The sequence below is a fragment of the Rhamphochromis longiceps genome, linkage group LG3 (genome assembly GCF_057381845.1).
Source record: "Rhamphochromis longiceps isolate RC_006_pf linkage group LG3, R_longiceps_female_GT1.1, whole genome shotgun sequence".
In the NCBI taxonomy this organism is placed as follows: domain Eukaryota; kingdom Metazoa; phylum Chordata; class Actinopteri; order Cichliformes; family Cichlidae; genus Rhamphochromis; species Rhamphochromis longiceps.
In genome coordinates this window covers 70,513,942-70,540,590 of record NC_140559.1, presented here as the reverse complement: position 1 = coordinate 70,540,590, position 26,649 = coordinate 70,513,942, and the positions used below count along the sequence as shown (strand labels likewise).

At 41.5% G+C, this 26,649-nt stretch overlaps 2 protein-coding genes across 2 annotated transcripts in view; both read right to left on the bottom strand.

The window, feature by feature from the left end:
• The window catches only part of LOC146676615 (protein NLRC3-like), an 88,885-nt gene that overhangs the window by 38,312 nt on the left and 23,924 nt on the right, over positions 1-26,649 (bottom strand). The window lies entirely within an intron of this gene.
• On the bottom strand, positions 637-25,143 carry LOC146676617 (protein TANC1-like). The gene is made up of 10 exons (XM_085400843.1): positions 25,111-25,143; positions 16,782-16,904; positions 14,089-14,370; positions 13,643-13,797; positions 10,139-10,370; positions 9,862-10,028; positions 4,667-5,274; positions 2,469-2,577; positions 2,109-2,231; positions 637-903 (listed from the first exon to the last, which is right to left on the bottom strand). Exons 1-10 carry the CDS (start codon positions 25,133-25,135, stop codon positions 637-639), a joined length of 2,091 nt encoding a protein of 696 aa, XP_085256969.1. The 5' UTR covers positions 25,136-25,143.

Genomic DNA, 26,649 nt, shown 5'->3' with positions numbered 1-26,649 from the left:
AAAGCTTTTACTTGAGTGAAGTAACTCACATTACTGCTACTGCTAAGTAATGTTAGCTATGTTTACAGCATATACCATAAATCACCATGCCATAACCAACTACTGTACTATCACACTCAGTGCATTTCTCCAGCACGTTTGATAGCTAGCAAAATAATAATAATAGTTTTAAAATTAGCATGTGTTATGTACACATACTCGAAAATTATTTACTAGGACTCACCTGTCATGTGACTCAGAGTGCAAATTCCACCAGTGTCGTTTTCCATCAAACACTCATTAAAACAGCAACGTCAAGTTAGTGCACTCATCCCCAGGGGGAGGGCGGGGTCACACATTGAAACAGACTGGCACGCAGAGGTGCAAGGCAGACCAGATGGAGAAATTTTGCTTTCACACTTTGTGACTCATTCAGTTATTTGTGGTGAATGAAATATGGTTTCAACCACGTTTAAGCACCACATCTAAAATTCAAGCACTATTCAAACCTTGAAAAGACAATATTTAAATTCAAGCCTTTTTTAATGATTTCAAGCACCCATACAAACCCTGCATATGAAAAAGCCAGAAATCCAGAAAGATGGCCAAATGAAACCAAATGTCTATGATCACAAGAAAACTACATCAGTAGAGTTGTCAAGTAGTCACAATATGAAAAGTCCTCACCTTAGCCTCCTTTTTACAGAGCAGCATGACTTGTCCCAAGTGTCCTGCAGCAGCTGAGAAGCAGAGGGGGCTCATGCCGTTTTCTGAAACAACATCCACGCTGGCGCCGAACTCGAGCAGCAGTGCGACAATTTCCTGGTGACCGAGGTGACACTGGACGCAAAGCACTGGTGCGTTGTTCAGGACTTCTGTGCGGTAATTCACGTTTGCCCCTCCCAGCATCAGGAGACGGCTTACCTGATCATACAAGCAAAAAAATAAATAAAAAATGCAGAAAGCATTCACGTTTGAATATTTATTTCAAGGTCTTTGCAAAGAAGTGAATTTTTTATCACATGTACTTAAAGGTGAAAGAAATCTGAATTAAAAATAAATGTTATTCTCTTAAGAAGAGATGACTGTTTAACTATTTTACTCTTTATTGGCTAAATTATACACTTAAAAATGTGAACTACCACCCATGTTTGAGCAGCAGAATTGTTTCCATTACTCATTTTATGGCTCATACAGAGATCAAACTTCTTATTCTCATCTTCAGATTTTTCAGACGGCAAATGAAACGGCCACATTCTAGCGAATGCAATTATCAAGTGTGGTATTCGCTTTCATTACGAGTAAATCAATAATAAAGGCCTAGTCAAACAAAACCAAAGAGTGAAATGAGTGTTTGACGACAGGAGATGAAAGTGTGTGTTATTTTCTGGATCCTCTGTAGCATAATTAACCCCCCCACCCCTCCCCCAGAGGAGAGAATAAGGTCATTTTGTAAATGTCTGTTTGACTAATACTACACATTTATACAATAACTCACAAACAGACACCAGGTGATGGAACGCCCTCTGAAACAATAACACTAACGGCAAAGAAGTACGGAGGATAATTTTTCTTCGAGCCAGAATGCATCATGCTGGCAGAACAGCCTTTCCAGGAAAGGCCAAATGATTATCGCCCTTCGAAACACGACTGAAAAGCAGTACACAGGAAGTTGGCTCGTGCGCGAAGCTTATTAACATTTACCTGTCAAATTATAATTGGACACATTAACAATATAAAAGGACAGCGGTTATTAATAAAACATTCTCTGCGTGGAGCAACATTCGGGGATTAAAAGTGTAACTAAAATCTAAAGAAAGTTGCAGTTATTTCTGAGATGCATTTGCTTTAAAATGACCTAACCAGTGTATATGATTATATTACTCCAATGTAACAAAAGGGTTATGAAAATGCTGAAAATTGGATACATATACTGTGTGTTTAATATATAGTGTTTAAAGGTTTCCTATATCCCCTCAAGAAGCTTATACTTTGCATTTCAACAAAAGCAACCTGTTGCATTTAGGCATTTCAGGTTATCAATAATGTGTTTTTTTCATCGTTAGCTAATAAGCCGATTGTTCTGCATTCAACAGACGCGCAGGAGCAAACCTGAAGCAAAGGCTTACCTTGACATTAGGTGTGTAGAGGTTCCTCAGGGAGGCCAGGGCTGCAGAAAGGCCGTCAGTGCTGCAGTTTATCCACAGAGCCTGAAGGACACTGGATGACACGCCTGTCTTCTTGCTCAGACCCTGCACGCACGCCGATGCATAAATGCATGAGTAAATACACAAACACACATATGTAAAAACCAGCGAATCTGAGGGGCATAAGCTGTCAATGTTGCTTTCCACATCCCACGGCTTATCCTCTGGTGAACCATTGTCACAGTGCATAAATCAAGAGAAAGTGAACACCAAGAAATTCCTGCAAGGGATGGATTTCAAATAAAGATGAATGCATAGACCACGTAGGTTCCACATCTATACCTTGAAGATGTGTGCTTTGAGTATGTGGTGTCCCAGCTCCATTGTCTGCTGCCGATTCAGTTTCCCCTCTTGGCGCGATAACATGAAAGCCATGAGAGCGTGACCGGTCCTGGGTTAGAAAACAAGGGAACAGATAGGATACTCAGTCGTCAACAGTAGGAATGATTGTTCCTCTGCTTCAAACGACATGAAAGTACTGATTCATTCTGCTGATGACGAGGAGCCTGGCACTGTCATGGAGAACTATTGTATTCTGGAGCTAGTGTGAATAAGCTAAAAATGTTTGGCAATGACCCTCTGAACAACAAGGGGGAAGAGTGTCACTGAGGCACTAATTAATGCAGAACTTCATTAAAAAGGCATGCATGATTGCGAATCCCTTTGATCTGGATAAAAATCCTCTCTAGTTGTGCCCAGGCACAAACAGAGAGGCAGTGCAGGAGGCTTTTGTCTCTCTGTGCATCTCCTGCGCCAGACTACAAGCCTTTGTTTTTTTAATGATGGAGCTGGAAGGCTGTGAATGACCAGAATACGAAGCTCAGCTCTCGTCCGTTTGGAGGCATCGCCGTGTGAGCAGAGGTGAGCAACAGGGAGGAAAAAAGTGACATCATTCAATTTATGAAGTGTGAATGACTGAAATCTCTCATTTGCGTGTGGCTCCAGCATTTCAATTAGGTAAGCACTGCAAGTACTGCTAAAAGAGATAAGCCTGCCTCGCATTGCAACATGCAATATCTGCAAAATGCATAGGTCAGTACCCCCCCTCCCTCACAAAAAGCACTATTTATTAAAACAGGGCAAATCAGTGTGAGGCTGCAAGACAACAAAAAAAAAAAAAGCACTGATCAGGAGTCAAAAGTTGTGCGGGTGATCTACTAACAAAGCACAAATTCATGAGCACAGACGCAGCAGTTCATTTTACCGATGACCAATGCAAGCTGCCAACAGCAGCGCAAATTAGTGGGTTGCAAACAAGCAGATGAGGGAGCGAGTAATCCACTAACAACGCTGGTGCGGCTTGTTATTTGAAATTTGACAATTATAATACGGTACCAGCACATGTGAACAATTCAGACCAGGGAGAGGCAGTGGAAGGAGAATCGATGTGTTTGATATGAGGGTGAAGTCTGCAGTCAGGCATCTGAACTCGGATGAATCCTGACAGCTCCAAAAGAGCACAGGATTTATCTGCAGAGGTGCTGCTTTATTACAAACAGCTTCACTGTATCAAAGGTGCATTCTGAGATGACCTTTTGAATGTGCTGTACGTCGCAAACAGGCCTTGTGCTAATGAATTTAGTGCTGTGATGTGTCTGTAAATGCTCACATCATCACATCACTTCACACTCAATTTTTTTTCTGCATGCCGTGTGTATTTTTTCCGAGACAAAGGAAAGACTTTGGCATGCAACAAGCTGACACCAACAAACAGGACTTCAGGGAGTCTAATGTTTCTGCAAAATCTCAAATTACATTCAGTGAAGCCTGAATGTCATTGTTGCAAGATTCGAGCATTAATCTAACATGCTTCACTTCCACAGCTGTATTCTCACATTCTCACAAATGTTATGCAATGGAGTCATTATGCAAGAGAAGACGACTCGAAGAAGTGAAACAGCCTGCTTGAAATCTGATCTATGATGTTGCAGGGCTGCGTATGCAAACTGCTGACTAAAGGGGTTTATTTACAAATGGAAGCTTTGGTGCAGTCTGCAGTGTTTATTATGGACCGATTTCTGCGCAGATATGTGAAGAAAAACACTGAATTACTGCCTCTAATACATCCAGAGCCAGCTATTCTCCCCTTCTGCAGACATATCCCACGTTAAATTCTGCTCTCCTGCATTAAAATTGAGGACCGGAAATAAGCAGGACACTGCTTTAAACATTTTAGGTAAGAACTTTGTGACAACCGACAGGATGGACACCAAATTTAGGCATGATTAAAGCTGTCAGAGACCTAAAACAACTAATTCAGAAGCACTCTGAGATGCAAAACTTCATTCACATGAAGACACGTTTATCATATTATTCTGCAGCATTAGTTGTACTTTTCTTACTGTCCTACATGCCTATTTGTGCAATTCAAGAACCTTTTCTAAATGCATTACTGAAACATACGCAAACTCTAAATGCATTACAGAAGCCTGCAAACCAAATTGAGAGCTGCGAAGTTATTGCATTAGCAGAAAACTGACCTGGGGTCACAAAGGAAGTCCGTACTCTCTCCATCAGCTCTCCACACCAGCCACTCTCTGAAGGAAGGGTGACAAAACATGCGCGTCTTGTCCCTCCGTTTGATGAGAAAGCACGAGAGCAGCTCCATGCGTTGCTGAAAGTCCTCCCATTGTAGCTCCCCCTGGACGAACCCCGCGTTGATGGCGTTGAACAGCTGCTCGTCAGTCAGGGGGTGCAGCGAGGCGAGCGATACGTTGAGGATCGGCAGTGAGCGCTCAAAGGCTGAATTGGTCATGAATTTCATGTTACACTGTAACTGGTACAGTTCTGCCAGTGAAACAGGCACGACTTTGTAACTGGCACTTTTGATCACGAGGTGGCCTCTTTCAAACAGATCCAGGGTGAGTTTGAGATACAGGTAGGACCCTTGGCTGCGGGAGATCAGGTGGCTACTTAGCTTGCCGACTGTGATAGGATCGGCCTTGCCGTTCAGGCTAATATTGTTCATGATGTCCTTGCTGCCGTTAATACGATACTGGATATATGCGTTGAGGTCATTGCTGATCTCTTTGTTGTCAGAAAAGTCATCCAGGGAGATTTTGGAGAAGGGCAGGAGGCTGGTGATCTCCTATTGAAGACAAGATAAAGACAGAGCGTGACATAAAAACATACATCTGAGCTTCAATGTACTATTAAAGTGTCAATGCATGAAAAAAAGTAATTTGGTGCAGTGTTTGCATTACAGACACAGCTGTATTACTCAATACCACAGCCAATAAATAAATAATTTAATTAATTAAAAGCAAAAATATTCTTTGCATCCTGAGCTGCCATTAAGAAAAACAAAATCTGCCTGTGTACGTGTATTATCAGAAGAGTTTCTTTGAGCAGTGGGGAAGCAAGCATGCTGAGCTATCAGGCCAAAGCAGACACTTGTTACTGTTCAAAATGTGGCTGTGAGGAAAACAGGAGTGGGGAAACTGAGTATTAAGAGGCAGGGGATGGATGGGATGGTAGCTAGCGGGCAAGCAGAGGTCTGAACTAGGGCTCACATTTCAATCTGTGTCCCAGGGGTTGGAGAAATCAATGCACCTTAATCCTCCAATCCTCTGCCTGTCTGAGGCTAGAGAAACATTGCCTCCGCAAGATAACATTTTTCCTCTCCCTCATCATGAGAAGGCAGCGCAAACAGACAAACACACACAAGCACATGTATGCACACGCTCAATAAAACATACCGAACACAATCCACAAGATTGGGGGGAGGGGGTGCAAACAACACCTCAGAGATTGTCCAGATATTAGTCTAGCAGGCAAGGGCCAATATATCGAACCCTTCCTCCGAGGTGAGATGCTATTTGTCTGTTCAAAGCACAAAACAATAGCGTGACAATTTCATCTCTATGCACAACTCTGATTCTGTCTGCAAATAAGAAACATTTCATGCCTTCATATTTTCTTGTCTTAACAATGCTATCTTGATTATTCTTCCATGATTCATTTTTGCTATGCCCCGAGTTAGTCGGGCAGTAAAGCAGATAAGCTTTATTTATTCACTGAGGGGTTTTTTGCAAGAGACACCTGAGTACAAGCGACAAGTACAAATGTACACGCATAATATTACAAGTATGAAGTGATAATGCTTTAAAGTCGATCATTTAGTGCTTCCAATTTCAAGCTAAATTGCAGCTTATACAAACACTAAGCTGCAGAGTTTCTGAACTTGTAGCCGAAAGCTTAGATAGCAAAGCCATACACACACAGACGCAGGTTTACCGATGGCTTTTGCATATTAATGATGGCCAAATGGTTCAGATAACTTACAAAGCCGAATGTAACCACTGTCTGCACTGAATGGCAATGCTGCTGACTGCTGTGTCCAGAGCTTTAATGTTAGGGGAAACGGTATGAGAATACAGCATGGAGCGTACAGTTTGTGCTTTTGATCTTTTGTAGGAACTTGCTCTAAAAACTTTTGAAGGAAGTAGGAACCATCATCATTAGCTCATATTTCAGTTTCAAGAACCTTTGAGTAATGCAAGTGTATGGTCATTATAGTCTATTGCATGGAGCAGGACTGACAACCATCATGTCCAAACAACATTTTATATACATTTTCTTTATTTACTGTATTTATTTCTCTATTTATTTTATTTTGAATGCTGTGCATGGTCCAGTTATCGTAGAATATCTTCAGTTTATCATTAATTCTGTTATTAAGCATTGTGCTGCCGTTATGTGTCATGGCATGTGGTTGTACGCAGCCCTGTTTGTTCATCACGTCCCACCGGACATAGAGAATTCAATTTTGGAATTTCTTTGTGATTTTGCAACCATTTCCTGCATCTTACCCAAATATGTGGACTCGTAGCCCCCCCCCCCAAAAAAAATAAACAATAAAAAGAGAGGACATACAGGGTTTTTCTGCAAAAGACTGCCAACTCTCTTAAAAACTATTTAACTGACTTCTGTTACATTTTTGGAAAATTAGACATTTTCAGTCAGTGACTAACAGCCTTTCCATTGCACTTAAAGGGAACTTACTGAACATCATAGGAGCCTGATTTACAAAAACATTGTCAAACCGACTCCGAGGTTTTCACATGCGAAGTCGTCATATAGCTCCCATTAAAACAACAGTGCCATTTGATTCATTACTGCAGACAACTGCTAAGTGGTTACAGTGGGAATGTGAACAAAACAGAAATATAACAAGAAAAATATGATTACAAGAAAGTAAAAGACACATATGGCATGGTTAACAATGTGCTATCCTTTGCCACAGACCAGCATGTGCACAGGATTCACTAACAGAGGTTATAAAAAAAACAGCTACTGTTACATATGCCTTAAACCACACGTTTCCTTTCCAGCACAGTTGTTACTATGAAATCTACCACACGGACAACAAAAACACATCTCCGATAACCGACTGCAACCTTGTTGTTGTTGCTGTTCTTGCTTTGCCAGCCTCCAGGTGGCTAAAAACGTCACCCTAGCAAATTCACACAAACAGTAACTCCCTCTCATTAAACACTGTTTCACTTTGTCAGAAGACATTACAACACATATGTTGCAGTGTTCTGCTTATGGATGGATGGATGGATGGATGTTGCAGTGTAGTCGAAATGTATTACTTTAAGTGCAGTCACCTGGAACATCTTTCCACGTCAAAAAACCAATTCTAATGCATTAATAGAAGAGCATAAGAGGTGAATACAAAATATCAGCGCTACAATATATTGATTCACCACACTGACAGGGCCTTGCCTGAATTCTTAATAGCTAGGCTGAATTCACTATATAGTACAGCCCACACTGATGGACAACACTCGACCCTGGCTTCTGACTGAGCAATAATAACTCAAATTCCAGATGTCAATCAAAAACCACATTATTATCCAAGGCTCAGTGCTTTCTTTTTTCCCCCAGCAAGGAAAATAAGTTTTCATGTAGTTCATCAGTAGTGTCAAAGCCTCAGTTGTCAGCAGCGTGAATTTAATCCAAGTCCATAGCATTTCTGGAACTGGTCAACCTAGTGTCAGCTCAAAGTGACTGACTCATCTCTCTCCTGCCCTGCAGGTCATGTGTCTCAATTCTTTCCTGAATGTTGCTGGATATGCCTGACTCTGTAAAGAGTAGAATAACAAGCGGGAGCAGCTCAGGAAACACTTGTCAAAATGTAAAAATGTGCAGGGTCTGGTGACAGTGAGTGAGTGCCTAGAGAGGTGACGGCATGTCCAGCTAGACATTTGTTAAAATGAGAGAATTTTGATTCATTTCTTTTCTAGGGTTGCCACAGTGTTAGATTTTCCGATTTAGGATATGAAATGTTCTGGTCAACAAATCAATAAATGTGTTTTACAGTGTTTTATGGATTGGGAAACAGGGCCAGTGTGAACTGTAAGTGCAGGAGGACTGTTGGCTACAACCGGCATACTTTTTTTTCCTGCACTATAAGCCACACTTAAAATCCTTTAATTTTCTCAAAAATCGACAGCGTTGATGCTTTATCAGGTGTAACTATTAAGTTCAACATCCAAGCATCCATGAAAACAAAATTTATTAAATTTAACGGAGTTAGAAGTTAGCTCACTAGTTCCACCTAAACATGATATACATGACTAAGAGATTTCTGAAAAAATTTAAATGTACAGCTCTGCCGTCCCTTTCGACATAAATGAAGACAGAAAACTAAACAGCAGTGACATTTATAGGGTTACTGAAGCTTGGCTAGCTGGTATAAAATGATATGCTAGCGACACAGCTATGTTAGCATAACATAAACACAGTGAAGCTAGAGGATGAAGGCTAACTTTTTTTCACTCATAAAAGTTAATGTGAGGGTTCCCGAGGGTTAGGGACAAATGCAATCGCATGGCGGGATGCTGTAAACGGACCAAACTTCAATCAGGAGAACAACTGAGGTAATCCATCCACAATACAAAGGTTAGTCATTAATATGCTGCAACAACATGGGAATAGAGCAGCTGCAAGAGAATTCAGCATTTATGAATCAATGTGGATTGGAGGAAGCAAGAAAAATGAGTTGACTTATCTGACTGTTTTGTTTCGCTTAATGCGCCTTATAATCCGGTGCGCCTTATGGTCCGAAAAATACAGTATATTAAGTAAGTGAAAACTAGCACTAATAACATTAAAATATATTAAAAGGTAAGACTGTAAAAGCACTTAGTTAAAGATGCTTAGTTAAACCAGCCTGTGCAAATTTCATTCAATTTGTATAAAAAAATATAACAACAGAAGTCTTGAGTGTTCAAACTTTTTGATAAGCTTCAGCTCAGAGCGCTTGGAAAGCAGATAGTAGAGGATAAGAGCAGACACGAAACTGGTAATTAAGTTAAGAATCAAGCCCTTAACAGCTTGCCTGTATCCAGTACTTCACTCAACAGTGTAACAGCCAAACTGCACCTGTGTGAGTTCATTGTGGGAAGCGAGTCTCTGAGTGTGTGAGAGAAGCAGCTGCAGCAACAGAAGAGTGAATGCCATTAGCAGTAGTTACTTTAATCAGCCGTAAAGTGTGCGGATAAGCAGAGTAGTTACCGAGAGGGAAGAAAGAGTGATAAACTTTTTAAAACTAAAACTCATCACCAGTATAATGTGACATCTGTAATTCTGACTCGAGGTGATTATAACACTGAATATTTTGTCATCTGAGTGAACTCAGAGCCATGCTTTATAAGTTCTTTCTTACCACCAAGTTGATTCGAACAGTGACAACCAGTTTTAGCCAGGAGGGGAACTTGGCAATGATTTTTGTGATGAAGGATGCAATGGTGTCTCCATAGTCTGGTTTGTGGAACTCCGCTTCATTCAGCCCGTCTATTAAGATTATGTAATCTTCCTCTGGAATCCTTCGCTCTGCAAAGACATTTACAAATAAACTAAATATTAAAATACTATGAAATGAGATTAGTGGTCTCATACACGATGAAAATGAAATAGTGCAATATACAACTACAGTGTTTTACCTTTCCGAAGGTTGGCCAACGGTTCCAGGACTCCTCTCCGGAAAGCAGCCATGGGGTCTTGGACACAGGAGCGCAGACTGAGCATGCTCTGGAGGTGGGGCTCTTTCAGCAACAGCTCCCGGTACGCACTCAGTTGATGAGCTCTGCACAGAAGGGCTGCGATGCTGTGCACAAATTCTGGGACCAAGCAAGTGTACGTGTTATCTGCCTGGCAATAATGATAAGCCACCACCTGGAAGACAAAAGGAACGAGAACAAACGCGAGTGAAGCCATTGCTTTTTGAGAATCAGGAAGAATTAAAAATATGATTCACTGACTGATGGGTACATTTGATAACTTTAAAGCGTTTACAAACACCAACATCTCTGGTGACTGAAAAACTACCATGACAAAGTAAGTAAGTGAGGCTTTTGATACCAACAAGCCTCCATAAAACTACATATTATCTCTACAATGTCAAAGACATGATTTTATCCTTTCATTATTTCACACAGAAGGGATGATGAAGAGATTGGGCAACGGATGAAAAGCTATAAAAAGAAGTGAGTAGATCCCAGGTGGATATCTAAAGGTAGAATCTTCTGTACCTGAGCAGGTTTCCGCAGCATTCAAAGGAGGTCTGATTTAAAAGGAAAATGTAGGGACAGAGGTGGAGAAGAAGGAAGATGACTGTACTAATTACAGTCCAACCTGGAGGAGCTGACACACTTCCAGGCCCACAGGAGGAGGAGCAGGTGATCGGTTTCTCTGACGGCTCAACCTCAGCTGTTGCTGTTTAGTTCTCCACAGAAAACCGATGACCAGCTTCTAGAAAAATGACTAAAGCCTCAAGATATGAGACTTTTTTTTTTAACATTTAGCATCAATAAATGTTTTGGACCCAAACTTCTCCCCACAGCACAGATCTAAATGCATATTTATGGTTCTTTCTTTTTCAAATAATAACATATAACTCACATGCCAATAAAGGCACAATTAAAGCTAGCGCAAATTAGAAAAGAGGGAGGTAAGATTTTAAAAATTATAGCTGAACTCCCTGGATGTATATAACCCATCTTTAGTAAGGAAAACATGTGACATCCAGTCAGAAGATGGACCAACTGAAACAATAACACAACCACTGATTCACATCTTCTCCAGAAACTGTCAAAAATCACGACCACCAGAATTTTTCTCTGATGTTATGCTTTAGCCTAAAAGCAGCAAACGTCTGAGAGAAGTCCGAACACTCCTTTCTGTCATTTTTGCGTCACGCGTTTTTTGAGCTTCATCACAAATGTGACATAACAAAGAGGGAAACTGATATATTGAATGCCTATTATTGTACAAAGTCAAGTAACCTGCTGTGTGCATGAACACAACTCTTAATAAGCCCCCTACTGCAGTGATGATTTAATTTAGCATACAAGTCACGCAGACTACCGCCTCATCAATGAGCAATACGAATCTCGACACACGATGATGCAAGGCTCTGCAGTCAAACCTCGGTAGCTCATCTGCTGGCAAAACAATAAATGCATTTTCAGAAATGTTACCTAAAGGCACGTCTCGATAATAAGAATAAAGCAGAAAGGGTAGTAGCCTCAGTGCTCCTGTTATGAGACCACTTTTAAATCAATGATTAAAAAAGCACTGGCAGAATCTGACAGAAGCTGCTCAGCGTTGCATCACACATCACAGGAACAGAGCCCCTGTGAAGGCGCCTATTGGAAACACTTTTCACCATAATTGGCTCAAGAGATACTGCTTGAGTTTCACAGACATTTACATGAAGCTCACTGCATTACCCTAGCTGTCTGGTGCATGAACTGTCCCCTTTGACAGGGTCACTAATTAGGAGGCCTCCCTGACAGGATAAGAGTATTAAATTCTAAAGGTGTTAGAAGGACAACAGGTTGTAATCAGTACCATTAAACGCAGCAGAATCAGTAGGAGACGTCACATCCACTGAGAAAGTCCTTCACAAAGCTGCCACCTATTAAATTACCTTACAACCTACCATCACAGCACTATTCAAACTCAACTGACTACAACAGTGGATCACAAATCTTCTCTGAATCCCGGTGGCCCCCAATCATCTTTATTAGACCTGCTACAAGGCAATAGCAGTGCCAAAGTCATCAAATGGTGCTTTTAGCAAGCAGTATTTCCAAAATGTAGTGAACGTGCACCTGCTATGTGACTGAACCCTCAGCAACACAAGAAGAGGTGGTGCGAGTAAAGATGCGGGAGTGAAAAATCGACAGAGAAATTTCAGTGGAAACAGAGCGAACAATTCCAAAACTAAAATAAAAGAGTCGTAGGCAAAAACCGCACACTGCTTAGTCGGCGTGCATCGAGAGAGGAACATTTTAAAGTGAAACATCGAGGACTTGTCTGTCCACTTCACAAGTCTGAAAGAGAAAGATGTGCAGAAATATGCTCAGTGTCTGGTATGCATGTTTGGGGGGGGGGGTTTCGGTCACAGACAAGTGGTTAACAATGTTACTGACGGTGTGGGGGAGTAACAGAACACATGTAAAGCTGTTACCGTGCAGTACTTTATATCTTGTGAAAAATGTTGACAAGCTTATACAAGAAAACACTTAATCTTCTGCTCAACAGCGCTGACACGTAAACTTCCCAGAGAGGCAGTATTTAGACTTTATTTTGCGATCCTTGTAACGCCAGAAAAATCAACAGATGGAATATTCATCTGTCAAAAAAGTAAGCACTGTCCTCAGTAGTCAGTGTTGCTCCGCTTCATGGAATTTTGAGGATCCTTATCATGTTCAAACATCCCAGTTCAACACTTGAACAGGCGGCCTTACAATATATTTAAGCACCTATTTGAAGTTGACACAGGAACGGATACCAACCAGTAATTAAGCAGTAGTAGTGCCATACATGTCGGTATAACTGATAGCCGCCTAGATAAATGGTGTTGCTATTTGAAACGTGTGTTGATGTTTGTAAATTCCTAAATGACGTCTAATATTGATGAAGCTGGCTCTGTTTGACGTTGGTGTGTGTTTACATTCTGTGCTCTCAGGTCATGGCTGACAGGGCTCGCTGTGGGTTGTTGCTCCCTGAGGAGGTTCTAATCACTGACTAGTAAACTGCAACCTACCCTTATTGTTATGTATAATTTTATGCATCATTCAACAGAATATATCACAATTATCTGTGGTCACTATTAAAGAGGAGTTTTCAGAAGTCAGACTGAAGCTGTTGTAGAAGTACTTGGTAAAACCTGAGATGCTTTTTGGTCGATTTTCCTTCTTTTTCCTTTTTCCTTTTTTTTTTTAAAAAAAGAAAGGAAGAAACAACAAATCCATCCATCAAAAACAAAAAATAATCTACTCACTGTTGAAAATTGTTAAAATTACTTTTTTTGATCCAGTGCACACACCAGACATTTTTTCCCTGAGTAAACACCACCATAACTAGTGCAATCTTTTTTCAGCTTCTTTGATTCCTGCTTCTTTGTTACTGTGAGCTCTCTTAGATGTTGAAAGGCGCACCTTTGCAGCCAGGCGTTTGACAGCCTCCTCCCTGTGCCGCTGCATCTCGGGAGTTCCTGGGCAACTGCTGGTCCTCAGTGTGTTGGCAGCACTGGATGGTGGAGTGGGCTGTGGAGGCTGGCTGAGAGGAAGTTCTGTGCTTTGTCCTGGGCCAGCTGGAAGACATGCACATGGTCACCAATATATAAAGTTATTACATTAATATAAACTAACATCTCTCTATATATGTATATGCTAGCATTAATAACATTAGTTGTGTGTGAGGGCATTCTTTTGTAAGGTAAATGTAATATTAGTCAACTTGATTTTATATTGCCAACGAATATATAATTACTTCCCTCCCACACTTTGCAAGCTAATGTTGAAATGAAATTATAATAACATTAGCTAAACACGAGCAGTTAATGTAGTGCTCACATCCAAAGGCAAATACTAAAACTAATTACTTTTCGGGGAGGCGCTGGGACTGTTGGAGGCGATCTGACGCATGCGTCCTCCATGGCAGCTCAGCGCCACAAGTCGGGAGATGATGGCCGTCTTCCCATACCCCACGCTGCCCACCACCACAGCACCGTGGTTCTCTGTGGACTCGCCGGCCTTCAGGACATCTTCCAGATGCTGAAAGAGCCAATCTCGGCCCACAAACACAGAATCTGTGGTGATGCTGGGAACCTCGAACAGCAAAGGTTTGAGCATGATGTCCACGGGTTTGTAGGGAGCAAAACGCGCTGAAGGAAACGGGAAAAGAAATGAAACAGATTAAAATTGTTTACACTACTTCTATTTTTTTTCCCCATGTCTCCGGGAAGTTAACAAATGATTACTTCTTTTAAATGCTGGAAACTTTACTGTAATAAATCGTTTTCCGTTGCAGTTAACCTACAAACATGCTTTGAGCATCTCCCGCATTCTTCTTCCCAGAAGGAGCCACATACATGAAAAACCCTGAACACTGTAGAGGATACATTTTCAATTAAGTGGAATCAGAGTGAAGACCTGAAAGAGGACTCTTATCTGGTCTACTTCAGCACTAATTAGATCTCATAACACTTGTTAACTAACATCACTAAATGACTGCTACCTTTAGTGCTAATGCACCTTTCAACATTACAACTATCACTGCTGTTAGCTGCTAGTGTTTTCACCTTGCGAGTTTGCCTGTGTTCACAAAAGCCTATTGTAATTGGAGGGGCAGTTGAGAGTGTTTATATTGGCAGGTGTAGGTCTGTTTATGTTTCTAGTGCCCTACAATGAAACCAAAAAGCGAACGAGCTGGTTCTGAGACACTTGAAATGATCACCACCTTCTACTATACCAGCAAAATAAGTACAGTGTTTGAAAAACTCTAACTTGAGCAAAAGGAGTATCGACGGGAACTAGAAAAAGAGTTATCTTTTATTAACCTCTCTTTATTGGATCCCCTTAGATTTCAAATCCATCTTCTTGAATATAAAGCCCCTAATGACCATGACTTGCTTTTTCAGTATCCTAAGCCGGAATGACAAGCAGAGGCTAAAGCTGCTTCGCTCCTGTGGAACCAGCTGGCTGTTTAGGGTTGGGAGCCAAACCCAATCTCTAATTTTAAGATTAGCCTCAAAACCTTTCATAGATTTATAGTTAAAGCTCGCTCAGCTAACGTCTGAATCACCCCTTACTTATTATGCTGCGACAGGCCTTTGCTTTCAGGAGGCCTCACATGGTGCACCGACATCCTCACCTCTTCTCCATTTCATTGTTCATGCATGTCAGTTTGTGTATTCTCTCTCCCACAGTTGAAGCTTTTCTCCTTCTCATCTTTTTTTCCCCTTTCTTTTCACTCTCCTCTCATGGCAATCAAACGAGTGCTGCTCATCCCGAGTCTAGTTCTGTCGGAGGGTTCGCCCAGTCAAAAAGGAAGTCACTAAATGTTGCTCAAATCAGAACTGTAAGGTCCTCAGCGTACTAGGTTGAGTTTCCTAAGATGGCACATGTTGGGATTTTTGCAATATATGAATACAACTGCAATGAACTGCACTGAAATGTTGACCTACTGTTGCAAAATTTAGGTAAAGGTGGTGCCATCACACCCAAATCTGAAAAACAAATACCATAAATCATATAGATAGGGCTGGATCAGCTGACCCTGAATCCTCCCTTAGGTATGCTGCAATAGGTGTAGGCTGCTGGGGGATTCCCATGATGCATTGAATATTTCTTCTTCAGTCACCTTTCTCCCTCAAGATGTGTTAATAGACCTCTCTGCACTGAATCATACTTGTTATTAATCTCTGGCTCTCTTCAACAGCATGTATGTTATCCTGTCTTCCTTCTCTCTCTCCAACCGGTTGCTACAGATGGCCGCCCCTCCCTGAGCCTGGTTCTGCCAGAGGTTTGTTCCTGATAAAAGGGAGTTTTTCCTTCCCACTATTTCCAAAGTGCTTGCTCATAGAGGGTCATATGATTGTTGGGTTTTCATCTGTATGCGTTATTGTAGGGTCTACCTTACAGTATAAAGTGCCTTGATGCGACTGTTGTTGTGATTTGGCGCTGCATAAATAATACTGAATTGAGTTGAACTGAATCTCCCATAAAATTTATAGAAAAGAATCCAATTGTTTAAGATTGTTGCGTATGTACGAATTCATGTAGAAAAAACCCGCTCAGAACCACTGACCATATGCTTATGTATCAGCTTCATGTTTGAGACTGAGTGAAAATGAAAGAGGACATTTTCAAAAGGAAGACTAAATAGTCTGAGTATATATCCAGTGATGACTTATTCAGTAATTCATGTTCCCATGAAATATTTAATCTGCAGGATCTCTCAGAGGATTCAAAACACATAACCAAGATAAAAGTTAGCTGGGAAAAAAGGCATGATTTAAAAGCCAAAAAAAGGCTTTTGAGGATAATGTTAATACCCATAAGTGCTGCATTGTTTACATTGCAGTGTTCAAGTATTTGCACAGTTTTGTTGTTGGCTCTGCACTCAGACGTGGTACTTTGGAAACTTCAGAACTACCGTTGGCTGCCTATTAACTTCAGGGTTTTTCAGAGTCATACCACATAACATTATCCTATGTACTGCGATATTTTACACGTTTATTTTACAAATATCTCCCCTGAGTGCCTACAGCAGTAGTATGAATAGCCCAGTCACCTTTAGCGTCCTGAGGGGGCCTTCCTCCTGTATTATGCCAGGGTAGGCGAATGGATGTCCGGAGGGGGGTATTGCGCTGTTCATCAAGAAAGCTCAGGTCTTCAAGCTTTGTGGAACTGGTGGCTGTAGACAAGAGAGAAGACATACACACACACACACAAAGAGTGAAGCTGACAGTCTAGTACCTCCCGAGTACATTTGTCATCACAACTATAAAGAGAAAGACAGAAACACACACTAGAGTAAAACCTTGTGGCACTTATGCCATGTCTGAGGGTGGATGAGTGAGGAAAGAACAAAGCCAGTGCGCTCTGACATTTGCAGGGGCAGTGTGAGCAGCTACCAGCATATACTGTGGCAGGAAGAATAGCAGTATTCTAAAGTCAAGAGCAATATGCACCGATTCTCTTTGATTTGAGCTGACAGCTGGACACGATATAGCAATGAGAGGTCCATCCCCACAAGCACGCCTGCTAGGCTGTACGGAGAGGGCAGATTACCTTTACCTTTCATAAAACTACAACGAGTTATAGAAATGCTTCACCGCGGGTTTGGCACTCATCACTGTCAATCTACAGGACGCACAGGTGTAATCTCAGGACTTTTGTGTACTACAAACTACAATATCTGTAAGTCATTTGACGTGAAATGAAATAATAAAATTAATTAAAACCAGATCACAACTTGAGTTGTTATGGAGTTCAAATCTACTGAGATTTCATTAGGATTTAGCTTCATTTTGAAGCAGAGAGAGAACAAGTCTCAAAGCAGGCAATGATTTCTATCCCCAAACACAGGATATCTCCTGAAACTACTAGTCTACAGATTAAAACCACTTGATGAGCCAGTGATTACAACTCAGCTTTTAATTTGAAGTCTAAGACACGGTCTGTTAACATAATAAAAATGTGCATTAGTGCGGCGAGGCCTCTCCTCCAACTGCTGCTCGTTTTTCAACTATGCTATCGCCGTTGCGATCCACGCTCTCCTGGGCTTAGTGAAGAGCAGAATCAAAGCCTCTCTTCTTCTTCTTTATCAATATCAGCTGGGAAAGACTGTCACTAACGCTCACTTCACTCCCTCACTCGGTCGCTAACTTACTCTCCGGAATGTCCCGCTAATTAAAACCGGTCTGCTGGCAACGGGAACTGAGGAAGCTGCCATCAACGCAACTTTGACTGGAACAGGAGAAGGGCCTGATGTTACTTTTACTGCAGTGCATTGTGCATACACAAACATCTACACTGGATAAAGCTTAAGGAATTGCAAACAAAGAGAAAAGAAAACAATAAAAGCAAACGCGCATGACCTGGAAGACCTTTTGCTGTAAAGCAAATGCCACTTTTCATCAGCTACAACTACTTACATCTAAGACCAAAGCAAGGAAGGATGGTGGGAATTCTCAAAGCCCTCTCTATCTCCCCAGTGACGAGATACTTGGGCAGGCATACAGTCAAGTAGGCAGGGTGTAAACTCACAGCTAAATCTCTGGAGAGTGTTCCCAGTGGACGAGGGCACAAAAGCGATTCCTCCACCCCGGTGCTCCCATGCCGGCACTCTGGCAGCCGAGCCGAGTGCTTGGCTGCTTCCTCTCTAGTGTTCAGTCAGTCACAGCACCCACAGCATTAGGCACTTGCTAAATGAACGCGCTGCCTTCCAACAGAGCATCACCCTCTCTACAATTTTAACACGTATGCGTACATCATCTCTGTCCACATGCTGCACGTACACACACACACATAAATAACTCGGTATGCAAGCAGCAGAGGGGGAAATTGAGAATATTAGAGGAAATATAAACGGAAAACCAAGAGATTCACTTCGCAGTGGTTGATTAAAGTTTGTTATCCAACGGCTGCAGTATTAATCAACAATCCAGACTGCACAGAGATGGGGTTAAAAGAGGGGAATGTGGAAAAAAATGAAGGCGAAAAAGCAGCAGACTCATAAATGAGTGCAACAAAGAGTATCACGTGGATTTTGTGGGAGGTATGGACAAGACTCAAAAGAGAATAAAGAGAAAAATCAGCTTTATGCAACAAATCGCCACTAAATCCTCATGCTGACACAGGAGGGCCGCAAGATGTCAGTCTATTTTCCCCCCTTCCTTCTTTGTTTTGCATGGAATAAAAGAAATAGCACAGTAGAGCTTTATTCAACAGACACGTAATACCGAATTTGACTTGCTAAAGGAGCTGCATAGCTGCATAGACTCCTTGATTCACGTCCGTGGCAGACAGCGCACCCAGCACCATAACTACATTTCTCTTTTGTTGAGTCGTTATCAACATTTTTTCCCAAGGCCAAGATTTCCCACACGATTCCTCCTCATCCCTCAAATCCTCCCCTTCATTTCTTCTCCTCTTTTTACTCCCGAGTTCCCTCCTATTCTTCCTCACCTCTACTCATTGATAAAACATACATATGATACCTTGAAGTCTGCACTTGCAGTCACTTTGAAGCTGCACAAATGTGTCAAGACTGTATTCTGATGAAAATGGGATTCTTTTTTCCTCGGGCAGATCTGCCCTTTGAAAACCCCCTGTTCTGTGTTTCCCATGACAGAACAGAGAAGAGGACTGAGCTCCTTTGCTCTAACCACCCCCACCCTCCCTCCCCAACTTGACTCCCTCTCACCTCCTTACAAGGTGAATCTACTAAAGAGGAGAAGGGAGTCAAATACTCCCTTCACATATCTTCCTGTTTTTATAGTAGCCAGTTACACTTTACCCATTTTGTGATTTTGTATGAATAAATCAGTTCTTGGCTGTTCTCGGCTTATAGCCAATGCAAATACCCATTTTCCTTTTATTTGGTTTGATTTTGCTGGTATAAACACGCCTTAATAGCTTTTCATGACGAACGTTTGAACATTCAGACACAAATGAGAAAATCTGATCCCTCATATCGATAAACGTTGTTTTATTTGCAAAGAGGCTGATATCAGCACGCACTGATGTTTGGTCCATTTGTCTGCCTATTACTCCTAAGACCCGAACTCTTCCACGGCATGCATTTTTAATTTCTCTTTGATATTTGGTCACATTGGGGCCCGATGAATGTAAAAACAAAGAATTACCAGATTTTCTTTTTAACCTTATTTTTGTTTTTTTTGAAAAATAAGAGCCACATATGAGGATATTAGTTTAAAATTTTGAGAGAACAGTAGCAGTATAATGTCCTCATAAGTGGATATCAGGCCCTTGTAGAGCAGAATTGAGTATTTTGGTCTAAATAACCCAAAATGTGATGTGGTAAATATTAAGGGATAATTATTATTGCAATAATTGCATAGCCTTATGCTAAGCTCAACAACATTTACTTTAAAAAAAACAAACCACCACTGTAACTGCTCCATAAGCTATTTCATATATATAAATGCCTCTGTGGTTAGCTAACGCTCTGTTCCTTTTAAGATTGGGCATTTGATAAGCCCTAATCTGTCAATGGAGTGCTGAGCACAATTTTAAAAGGGGCTTTCAAACGGATTGATCTGTAACAGATTTTATTTTTCTCCTGCTGTGACAGCTGGACCAAACAATTCTCTGAAAAAAGGGCACGTTAGAAGATGTCTCTGTGACCTTTTCATGCTCGAGAAAATGAATGGGCTTTCTTTCCTCTTTTTGTTTTCATTTTAAACTCTGCACTAAACAGATCAATATATACATGAAGCCAGAAGCAGAAGTGACTCCCGTGTCTACCTGGAGACATCGCACACACTGTTGGCATGTCTTTAAACATGATCACACAGCCTAAAACAATACAATAGACCACATGGTCTCAGAAACTACCGGGAAAGACAGCAAATGAGAGCAAATGAGATAAATCAGTGTGAGATTATTAAATTTAAGGGCTACGCCACTTTATGAGTTTGTAATTACTGTGTGACCTTTGCAAACATCTTTAAATCATAGGTTGTATTTATGTGGAAAAGGTTAAGATGATTTTAGTCGTTCTAATAAAACACAAAAGCATTCAGATGTTACCTCATCAGTGTTTTAGTAGACAAACAACATATCCTCGAATTTGCCTGTCAGCAGTCCACAGTCTTGGCTCCGTTATCATTCGTGAAGAGAGCCCGGCGCACGAGCTTTGCCAGAGGAATGTATGACTTTGGAGTACAAGCGAGCAATGAGTGCGCCATACCTGACTTTGTCTCAAACCACAAAGCTCTGCTGAATAGCTAAACACCACACAAGCATTGTAGCACCATTCCTCCGCCACGGTGACCCTCACTCAAATCTCCCTGTCTGAGAAACCCAACCACAAGCAGCTCAGGCTAAGATTTCAAAACCATGGAATTCCAGTGGCCAACACTAATATGGCCCTTTGACTCTGTAAGCCTTTATAGAGGAAAAAAGAAAAAAGCTCAACTCCAATTACTCAAAATTAGGATTCTTATAAACTGAGTATATCACCTCAGAGAGGAGGTGAAATTCCATCAACAACTCTAGTTTATACAGAAGATCTTACAATAGAGGCGACAGATAGATGTAAATAGTGGATTGCAAATAATAAAACAAAGAAAACACCAGAGCATAGAGTTAATTTACAAGTGCTTATTACTAATCCTGATGCTGAAATTTGACATCAAGTTTAATTTACCACAGCACTGCTTTTTGGTTTGATGGAACTATTTGGGGGAAACAGGGCAGACTGGCTTCACTTTCACAGAAACTGATATAGAGAAGTTCACAAAGCACCTGGAAGCCCGGGAAAAAGCTGTTCCCATTTATTTCAGGCTCTTAGTGCATCTTACACCCAATGCACCTGCCACGTTTGTTAGATTTAATGAACAGCTGTTGTAAACATGATTACACGTAGATTATTTCACGTATTAGATCTTTAAATGCAATATTTCGATGCCAGATGAAAATCAGTAACAATTTTAACAACCTTTTAAATCTGCCTCAGCAGCAGTTTCCTTTAGGAGGTGGACAGTAATATACAATCCCTAATATAAAGCTCTGCTAAAGACAAATCTAAATGAATTCATGTTGTTCTTGTAACATTTGTGCAATTTGTCACAGGACATGTTGGCACCAAAAAGTGGCGCTCCCACCAAAACCTAGGGACACCCACGCTACATGCAACATCAAGGCAGTGCAAACGACAGTTCTCAGCAATATGCAGACATTCCTTCTACATAATTACGGAGACTTCAAGAGGCCCAGCAATGCATCTGTTGATCGGCATCAGACAGATGGCCAAAATACACTCTGACACTAAGAAAGTGTGACCTTTGTCCAACAACGAGCCATTTTACAAACAACTGTCTGGTGAGTCTTGATTTCTGCTGTGACACTTGAATGCTTAAGGTGAGAATTTAGCTTAAACAACATGAAAGCATTGATCCATTCTTGGTGGTGGTTCTCTGCACTTTTTAGCCTGTTAGTACCAACTGAACATGGTTTTAAATGCCACAGGCCACCTGGGTATTGTTGCTAACCATGTCGATCCCTTGTGTCCAAAGTGTACTCATCTTCTGTCTATAAAAACGAGTTTACAGTACTCACTCTACCTCCACAGTCACCAGATCTCAATCCAATAGAGCACCTTTGGGATGTAGTGAAACAGGAGATTCACATCATGGATGAGCAGCAACTATATCATGCCATAATTTCAATCACTCTGAGGAATGTTTCCAGCACCTTGTCTTTTTGGTGGAGATAATCATAAGATAAAATTAAAAACTAATAGCAATACTGTAGCATGAAGCAATTATGCCCTAAATGAACTCATGATTATTTGTTTGCTTCTGCCTTTAATCTCTGTGCTCCTATTTAATATCTATCAATAAAATAAAGAGAAATTTATAGATTAACCAGACAGCTCATTATCTCAGATGCTGTTTCACAAACACAGGACAAACAATAGTCACCAAGGTTCTGGCACAGAATGAATGCACTAATGATGAATACATATTATGTTTCGCCGTGGTAGCTTCTTTTCTCTCATTGCTTCTTTAGACTCGTTACTTTTTGGGGGTTTTTACCGAATACAATTTCCTTGAACAGAAGTGCCGTCTCTGCTATGCTGTGACCCCAAGAAAGATTTTACACTGTGTGACGAAACCCTGGGAGAGAGCATCAAGGACGCGATGAGACAACTTCATTTATGGCCTGAACCAATCTAAGGTGCGTGTTCTGCCGGTCTCAGAGGGCAACACTGCATAACTATGACATCAGCCCATAAACTCTGGGAGGACAGACAGACACAAGCACACCGGTGCTCACACGCAAACCAACACACATAAACAGCCAAACATTTTCTGGTCTGTTAAGCTTTATGAGCCACTGTGCGCCTGGACCGTCCAGGTTTATGTCACACACAATAATGATGAGATGTAAAAATGGTACGGACTCTTGGAACAATAGAATCATCAGGGAACAACACATCCAACTGTGGGCTGCAGAAAATATCAAAGCAGTGGCCACTGTGTAAAATACATGCGCAAGCTATGAGCTATGGTATGCAAGGAAATATCAGTACCGTGAGCCTACCATGTACTACTCCTTACTTCTTCTATAGCTTGTCCTCATCCCATCTTACTCCATTACTGCCTTCACAAGTTAAATTGCTTACCTGCTTCTAATTGTAAGGGCCTAGAGTGGACATTACACAGTTGCATTTCTCTGGTATGTTGAATAGGAACTGGGACTAGATTTTATCAAAGAGAGAAAACAGTCTAGAAGTAGACACACGGGAACTGTTACTATATTTCATCAAGAATAAACCCAAGGGAGGCAGGAGTCAAGTATCTGAACTTCAAAACATTGGCAGCTGCTACATACAGACTAAAGAGGTAAAGCAAAACAACATATTCAAGGAAGATTCTAGAGGAAAAAGTCTCATGAGGTCTTTTAAACTTTGAGTCGTCTCTGTCTAGGCCAGGTGTTTGACCTGAGTCACTCATGTTTTTATGCTTCTTTTCACAGCTCAGCCCAGGTTGCCCCTGCTGTGATTTTCCCTCACTGGCAGAATTGTCTGCTTTCAAAATTCAATGTAACAAACATTTCATCTGTGCTCTAAACTGTTTGTCTTTTCTTCTCTTTCTGTTTGCTCCTTTGAGTTGGACTCTAATGTAGTCTCACTCTTTTGTTTCTACAGCCTTACAGTTAACATACCACTCTGGTCCGTCAACGTTTATTCAAGTGTACATTCATTCTATCAACAAGCATGGGCAGCCCTGCTAATTATGGAGTAAAATCATTAGCATAAGCTTGCATTAACATTTGAGCCATAAAATATACTCCTGATTAGTTCAAGATTCACTTACGTGTCAAAATACAGATGCACCGAGTCTATGTCCATGCGGAACATGTACACGGCGGTGCAGGCAAATAGTCGCAATCAAACTTATAGCTACATGCTAATATGTTGCTAGTGTGAAGTATGTCAGGGAAAGCTGGGTATAATTCTTTGTGCCTCTTTGCAATAGCAGAGCACTTTATTTTCAACTAAGTGTGAGAAGATCTTGCAACTTACTGCAGCTTGAGGGAAAGTTTGATCATGTCTTTTGTAATAAAAAATAATATTTTGCATTTGAAAGGTAATTTTTTGGGGGGGGTCCTGCGCATCTCTAGTCAAACCTGTCCAGGGCGTACCCCACTAGGATAAACTGCAGGCAACGCCTCCAACCCTGAATGGGATAAGGAGTAAAGAAGGGAGGTGGGTGAGTGAGTGGATGATAAAAGCTGTACATGACTCATACTGTCAGCTTAGCTACAAACTGCATTTAGGCAAAATTATATATAGGAAAATGCTAAACGTACTGCTGTTTGATTCACCAAAAATAGGCCGAGGTCAAAAGCAATAAGGTATGAGGAGACCTGGGAATAGTATGGGTGAAAAGACATAAGGGAAAAGGGGGTGAAGGGGGAAATATCAACAACTGTGACAGCTGTGTGGATATGGTAAGCTGAACCACAACAGGGAGGCTCCAGGGCAGGAATGCAGAACAGATCAGCCAGACCGGAGCGTGTGCTTAGGTTTGACATGGCGAGGCAGTGGCGAGCCACACCACACAGCAGCTGTCTAATCCCAAACTTCTGCCTTGATACTCCTGTTCTGAAAAGCACAGTCCGTTCTTTGAACTATTGACTTCTTATTTCTTCTAAACCTACTACAGATGCTCTCACTCTTCGGTGTCTATCACTCGCTTGGATTAAACTGACATGCCACATGTCAGCCTCTGGCACAGGTCGTATCTCACGGTTACGATCTTGACAGGCAACACAATGCAGTCACAGATGAAAAGTATACAGAGCATTTCCTGTATACTTCTTGAGCTCCAGATGTCAAGACCTCAAAAACCAAGGAGTCTTACCTGCTACAGAGTTTGGCCTCGGCATCACGAGGGAAGCTGATGTCTGTGGCGGGTACGCAATGGGTCCCTCAGGTGAGTGACTTGGAGGGTGTGGTGGCCCTGGAGCACCCGCAGATATGTTAGGGTGCTGCTGGTCTGTCCTGGATGGGGTGTCTGCAGGTGTTGCTGTGGCACTGCTGGAGTCTTCTTCGGCCACAGGAGAGCAGGTGTCCGCCCGCACGCTCTGTGCCAGGCCATGGCGACCGCTGCCTCTTAGGCTGCCATCTTTACTCCACTCCAGGCTGGAGCCGCTGCGGTCATCATTCTCTGAAGAACTAGTGATGGTGGCTGAGAGCAGATTTAAATTTTAAAAAAAAAAAAAAAAAAAAAAAAAAAAAAAGAGAGAGAGAGAGAGAGAGAGAGAGAGAAGGGATTTTCAGCAAGTGAGGGAGGTGAAATGAGGGGAAGAGGCACAAGATATATCTGAGTAATGGTCTTTATGTGCGATGAACATTTATCCGTCTTAATCTCTAGTGAGACACCGAGCTGTAATGGAACTTTCAGCTTTGAGTGGCTTGGTGGTTTTGCTGATTGCCCTATCAACAGTTCTCAGAAGCTCATTTTATATTTACAGCGATCGTCTTCCTATACTCGTGAAACTCGGAAAGTAATATTGCACAGATTTATAGAACGTAATGTATTGTTATTGTTAAGAATCAGCGTTTGAATGATTTGGAATCATCCAGTGCAAACAGCAACTGCAACTGCAACAACTAGTCGGAGGGGAAAATGCAAAAGAGCAGGAATAACAATATAAAACCAAACATGGACATTTTTTTTTTACCCCTTCAGTTTAGACAGGTGTCTCTTCTAGAAGAAGAACTCCTTTAATCTCCCCTCGAGCCAACACAGCGACCTACCACAATCTTAAAAGCAAAGGAAAGGACTAACTCTCCATGATGACAGGCAGCTGGATACAGGAACATCAGCACTGTTAGTGGACTGGAGCCGGCCAGCCAGCTGGCCATGTTTGCATCACACACTACTAATCTGGATTTCATAATGGCGCAGCACGTTGCATCACCACTAATATTAATACAACAAACACATCTTGGACCCTGTGATTCCTGCGCTGGTTTCCTGGGCAAACATGAAGTCCTCTCATGGCAGCAGTCACGATAAACCCTGCTCGGACCACGGCATTAAAAGTCATCGTGATCTGACTGGCTAAACTACAGGACCTTGCTAAGAAGAATATGTAATTATTTATTCAAGCTTAGTGAAAATTTGAATTTTTATTTTATAAACAACTACATGCAGTCAAGTCCAGGCCCCTCGTGAAGGACCTTCTGAGGGAGCTGTTTTGTAAATGTTAAGACATTGCAAAGTCTCACTAATTCCATCAAGGAGCTTTTAATGCAAAACAAAGCCAAATTAATGTGCTTCTGAAATCAGAGTCAAAGTGAAACTTCAAAGAACAGAGAACATTAATCACAGGCATCAGTCTGACTTGTGGACGCACTGTGACTTTGTTCTTTCTTTTCCTTCCTGCACAATTTT